This window comes from Triticum aestivum, chromosome 7B, assembly GCF_018294505.1.
Source record: "Triticum aestivum cultivar Chinese Spring chromosome 7B, IWGSC CS RefSeq v2.1, whole genome shotgun sequence".
Taxonomy (NCBI): domain Eukaryota; kingdom Viridiplantae; phylum Streptophyta; class Magnoliopsida; order Poales; family Poaceae; genus Triticum; species Triticum aestivum.
In genome coordinates, this window is record NC_057813.1 from 742,267,366 (window position 1) to 742,272,677 (window position 5,312).

A 5,312-nucleotide genomic window follows, 5' to 3' on the forward strand; every position below is an offset into this window, starting at 1 on the left:
ATACCTCTCAAGGTGCAAATTGTCGCCCCCAACGGTACCTCTTCATGTGCAAAATGTCGACCACACAATTGCAGCTCTGTCATACACATTGCACATTTTTTTGTACATCCGGCTCTGTGCGGCTTCATCATCCACAACGACTACATCATCGACCGTGGCTATATCATGATTGGCTACCTCAACATCGACATACATGGTTACGTCTACAGTTACTCATCAGCGACAACTCCAGGCGCAAAGTCTGCGTCGTCACTAGCGTCCACGCCTCTCCCGCTGTGACTACGGGAGGAAACAGAGGAGAGAAGAGGAAGGCACCAGAAGGGGACGTAGTCACCGCACTAGGTGCCGGCCCATGAGAGATGCAGTTGATGATGGCGCAACTGAGAAGACGGCAAAAGGGTTAGACTTCTAATTCAGTCATATCCGCTTCACTCCTGCTGCGACTAAGGTGGAATGCTAGAAGTATAGTTGTGTAGAGATAAGGAGTAGAGATATATAATAGTTTAAATATACTATGACTTGTCTTGTACTCCAAGTCTCACCCCACCATGTACTCTATATATACCCCTATGAGGGACATATTGATATAACACAAAACATTAGCCATCCTACAATTTTTACACCCTCGTCTTCCTCATCTCAAGCCTCCTCACCCCGAATCCCCTTCTCCCTCATGTATGCCTCACTTGAGGCTCGTAACGGAACTATTTACCGTGAGCAGATAAAACTATCACTCAACCGCACATATATATCCTGTATAGAGTGCTGTTAAAAAACACTTCACATAAAAAATAACTGAAAAATAATTATATAATTATCATCATTAGAAATCAATCAATATATGAATAAATGGCGAATAAAGGCAAAACTCCTACCAAATGTTGAAAAATGAAAAGGAATATATTTATCATGTGAGCTAGTGTTAATAAGCAACAAAAAATTTGATGATTCCAAATATAAAGAACGAATGTATTATCACCTACCGCATCTTATCCTTCTCTATTCAAAGAAGTCAAAACTTTTAATTATTTACTTCCATATTGTATCCTTTGGTAACTAATCGCTCAAACTAGTTCTGTATTGATGTTCTGTTGGCAACTTCGTTGTCCGCACGGGAAACCCTAGAGCGAAAGGCAAACATCTCCTCATATTGACGCGCTTTTACCTATCAACAAGTAACACACACAGTTATTTCAAAGGTATAACTGGAAAGACCTTCAAATTCAAGCTGCTCACTATTAAACACAATAATTCCTTCTTCATTAACGAACATACAAAATAAGGACAAAAGAAGATGGACATACAAAATAAGTATTATAAAAATACATATACCTCCAAACGGCCTCCTTTTTCTTTCTCACCCTGAATGAAGAGAGAAAAGGAGGAGAGCTTTTGAGTGATCGAGCATGAAGCTTAGTACATCGAGAATAATTCAAGAATTACCTGGTCTTGGAGCGTGGGAACGGCATGATGAACCAAGTACTGCGCATCTACGACACCGATCTGCTCTTCGGGATCCTGCCAAGTTTATTCAGATGAGTAAAGGTGCAAAAAGTTATTAATAAAGACATACTATATGTATCCAAATGCTGCTCAAATAATCTGACTATGCTTACATCGACGCATCTCCAGAAATTGGAGTCAAGACCCCATGCATGGACAAAGTCATTCTGCAGTCAAATCCACTCGATCTTCATTTCAGATCAGATGAGTGAAAAATGTCAATGGTAGGAATAACATATTTTCTTGACAAGTTCACCTGGATCATATGCCACACGCATCTCCAAGCATCCCTGGAGAAGACCGGCGCCATCACCTCCACGAACCTGCATCCATAATATACACATACTTCTTAATTAATCCCATCCAATCCTACCGATCGATGATCACAAACAAAATCTTCATTTTTGAAAAGAGAAATTGCAAACCAAAATGCGTCCGGAGTGAAGAATTCAGTTCACTAACTAGAATTACCCGCTGCACGGGCGCTTGTGCACGTTTGAGCAATGCTCCCCTCCTGCATCTGTCCTGTTTATGACATGATAGAGACAACAACCCAAATTCAGACTGTGCTAACATGTTGCCTGGAAATGTACTATGCATCATCATGGAAGGCATGCTTACTTGTGCATCTCGCTGCCGTTTTTCCTGGCGGTGATATAGTAAGTCGGTGCCGGCCCCTTGGTCGTGTCCAGCCCTGGCTGCGAGATCTCCAGCCCATGCCTCCTGACGATGTCTAGGTACCTGCAACCAATGCATCCACAACTCGCCTGTTGATCATCATCCACAATGTATATTCAGAGTTCAGAGAAAAGCATATAGCTAGAGGAACACACGGTTCCGCAGCAAAGTTGTCGACGCCGAGGTCCTCGTCCCACACGAACACGTAGTCATAGGGCGCCACAATGCTCGGATGCAGGAACCTCTTAGCGAACCACCTTGATTGTTGTTATTTTCAGGAAAAAACCTGAAGATTGTCAGTGCACCTGTTTTCACTTAGGACTGAAATTAGGAAAGTTTTGACAGACAGTTAGTTATTTTACCATTTGGTCTGCTTCCTGGCGCTGACATGAGCGACCTTCTTCGACCACTCAAACTCTTGGTCCCACTCTGTTGTGCGTCCATCGTAGTGGAACAGCACGATGTCGAAGTTGTCAGAGAACTGCACTTCTCATTTGATGATCATGGTCAGACAACTGATGACCATGGCATTGGCAAAAAAAAAGAAAAAAAAAAGAACTGATGACCACGGAGTCGTACATCTGAAAATCTAGTGCTAGTTCTTGTTACCTTGTGGACAGTTGCGTTGACATTGGCTCTCTCGCCATACCCGACCGCGAGGGCGAGGAGGTACTTGCGGGCCGGGCTGTCCTGCGCATCGCATGATCAAACCATGATGTTTTAAGAAGAAATGAAACATGATCCCTTCAGGCGGAGTGAAGGGTGAAGTGCAGTCAATGTCATGCATGAATTCATTCAGATTCAGAGAAGGAACTAAACACGCAAGAAAGACCTGTGTTGGGGATCCCCAGAGCCGGCGCAGGTGAAGATCGGACTCCGAGACCACAATCCCCGGCGGCAGCCGCCTCTCCGCCCCTTCTTCTTCAGGGTTTCTTGCTGTTGTAACCTCTACACTCTAAAAACCATCGGTTGACCAAGAGACCAGGCATTTAGCTGGGACGAAATACAACCGGATCATTCAGAAAGTTCAGAAATGCAATGTACCGGGTCTGAACGCGCTGCATTTGGGGTGCTGGAGCTGCTGTTCCTCAACGGCGCTCCCAATAATCTGCCCAGCATGGTGCTGTGACTGAAGCAGCTGCTCCAAGGGAGTATGCCACACTGAAGCTGCACGCATAGTCCGTTCAGAGCTAGTTAATGATGGCAAAGCAGTAAAGTAGCCGTTAAAGAGCTAGTAATGCTTTTGTTTACCTTTGGTGTGATGTCCACAGGAAAGGAAACGCCGATGAAGAACCCGACCGCCGCTGCGAACAACATCGTTAGAATCAGGCTTGCTTTCATTTTCATCCTGGGTAGCGAACCAAGATACAGGAAAGAACACGAAAGAACCTGATTTGATTTGTAGGGAGTGTGGAGAAGAAGACTTGATTTGTTTAGGGGAATCGAGGAGAAGACTTTAATTAACATCGAGCCTGAGCATGCATTGAGATTTGATCCTTGAGAGGGGTAAGTTTGACTTCTAGTTCTACACTGACGCAAGTGCTTACTAGTACTACACTGACACATGACTCTGTTTCCGTTACTAGCTTTGTTTCGTTCGAGCAACGGAAATGTGGGCGCGTGCCCCATGACTCTGAAGAACTCTTCCACCCAACTAAAACGACACATTTTATAATTGGATGGAATGAAGGAATCAAGAAGTTTGCTGGAGGAGATCTATCAACGTGGCATTTGGTTTGAGGGCTACCAAGGGTTTATAGGGGTTATCTGCAACAACAGAGTTATTAGGATTGCAATGGTTTTGGCTTAGTTAGAACAATTACAATAGCTCCGCTAACAATTAAACATCCCATGAAAACCATTTTATTGGATGATCGTATAATTTACGGGAAGTTGTCTGACCCCTAGTTTTGTCCGTTCCATAAATATCTTTCCCTAAAATCTTTTTCTTTATTTTCCATTTAAAAGCCTAGCTAATAGCCTACGGCCTATAAGTCGATCAGTGACATGTGCAGCACGGTGGCGCATGTCGGCATGCCGGCGAAAATCGGTGTAGCGATGGTTGATGATGTTGGTGCTGGCACGGTGGCGGTGGTCGGCGATGCTGGTGTTAGCGTGGTGGTGTGTCATCCACTAGTGCAGAATCGGGCTTTAGTCCCGGTTCGTAAGAACCTTTAGTCCCGGTTCTGTAACTGGCACTAAAGGGTGGGGATTAAAGGTCCCCCTTAAGTCCCGGTTCAACACGACCTGGGACCAAAGGCCCACCGCGTGGCATGAGCCCACGCCGGAGGCTGGGGGACCTTTACTCGCGGTTGTTAACAAGCATTTTTTTATTTTTGTTTTATTTTTTGAAATAAAAATTGATTTTTTTTCTGATTTTCAAATTTATGAATTATTTGACGAATTAATCTCACCCCTGATCAGTGCTCAAGTGTGGAGCACTCATTCCAAATCGTCTAACTTCCCGGCCAGTCACCCATCCTCTCACTACTTCAGCCTGAGCACGGTTAACTTTCGAGTTCTATTCCCCTAATTTCCAAGTCTGCACTTGTTATTTTCCTGACAATAGTAAGCTGTCAATTCTATTAACCCTCAGGAGTTTAGCTTGAGCAGAAAGTCACACGTTACACCGTTTGAGTTTGAAACTATTATTCTAAAAAACAATAATTAATTAGTAACACTAATATTTCCTGAATAAGTAATTTGACCATAGTTTGACTACAGTTTGATCAGATTTGACCAAAATTCAAAAAAACTAAAATAATTATTAAGTAACACTAATATTTCTTGAATAAGTAGATTGATCATAGTTTGACCATGTTTAACCAAAATTCAAAAAAACTGAAATTTGAGCATAACTTTTTTTCCTTTCAGAATTTAAGTATTCTAAAAATTTGCATAATGGCCTATGGCCGTCGAAATCGGATGCGGATTTTCATGCTGAACATTTTAATATATTATATGTTTTTTTCCGACATCGTACTCAAAAGATATAATCGTTTTACTTTTTCATAACACTTTTTTTTTGCAAAACATGTCGAAATTTATGTTTTTAAATTTCCCTAACTAGTAGATGTAGTAACATAACTACATCTCGAAGGATTTTTATTTTTGAGGTTCTTATCATTTTC

General features: G+C 42.5%; 1 protein-coding gene across 1 annotated transcript; it reads right to left on the bottom strand.

Annotated features, from left to right (window-relative positions):
• Window positions 1-983: 983 nt before the first annotated feature.
• LOC123158701 (uncharacterized) lies at window positions 984-3,728 on the bottom strand. The gene is made up of 13 exons (XM_044576595.1): window positions 3,433-3,728; window positions 3,226-3,348; window positions 3,014-3,136; window positions 2,791-2,871; window positions 2,544-2,662; window positions 2,337-2,438; window positions 2,125-2,244; window positions 1,975-2,028; window positions 1,760-1,826; window positions 1,617-1,670; window positions 1,444-1,518; window positions 1,333-1,362; window positions 984-1,165 (listed from the first exon to the last, which is right to left on the bottom strand). The coding sequence occupies exons 1-13, from the start codon at window positions 3,646-3,648 to the stop codon at window positions 1,070-1,072; spliced, it is 1,260 nt and encodes a 419-aa protein (XP_044432530.1). The 5' UTR covers window positions 3,649-3,728; the 3' UTR covers window positions 984-1,069.
• Window positions 3,729-5,312: the final 1,584 nt, after the last annotated feature.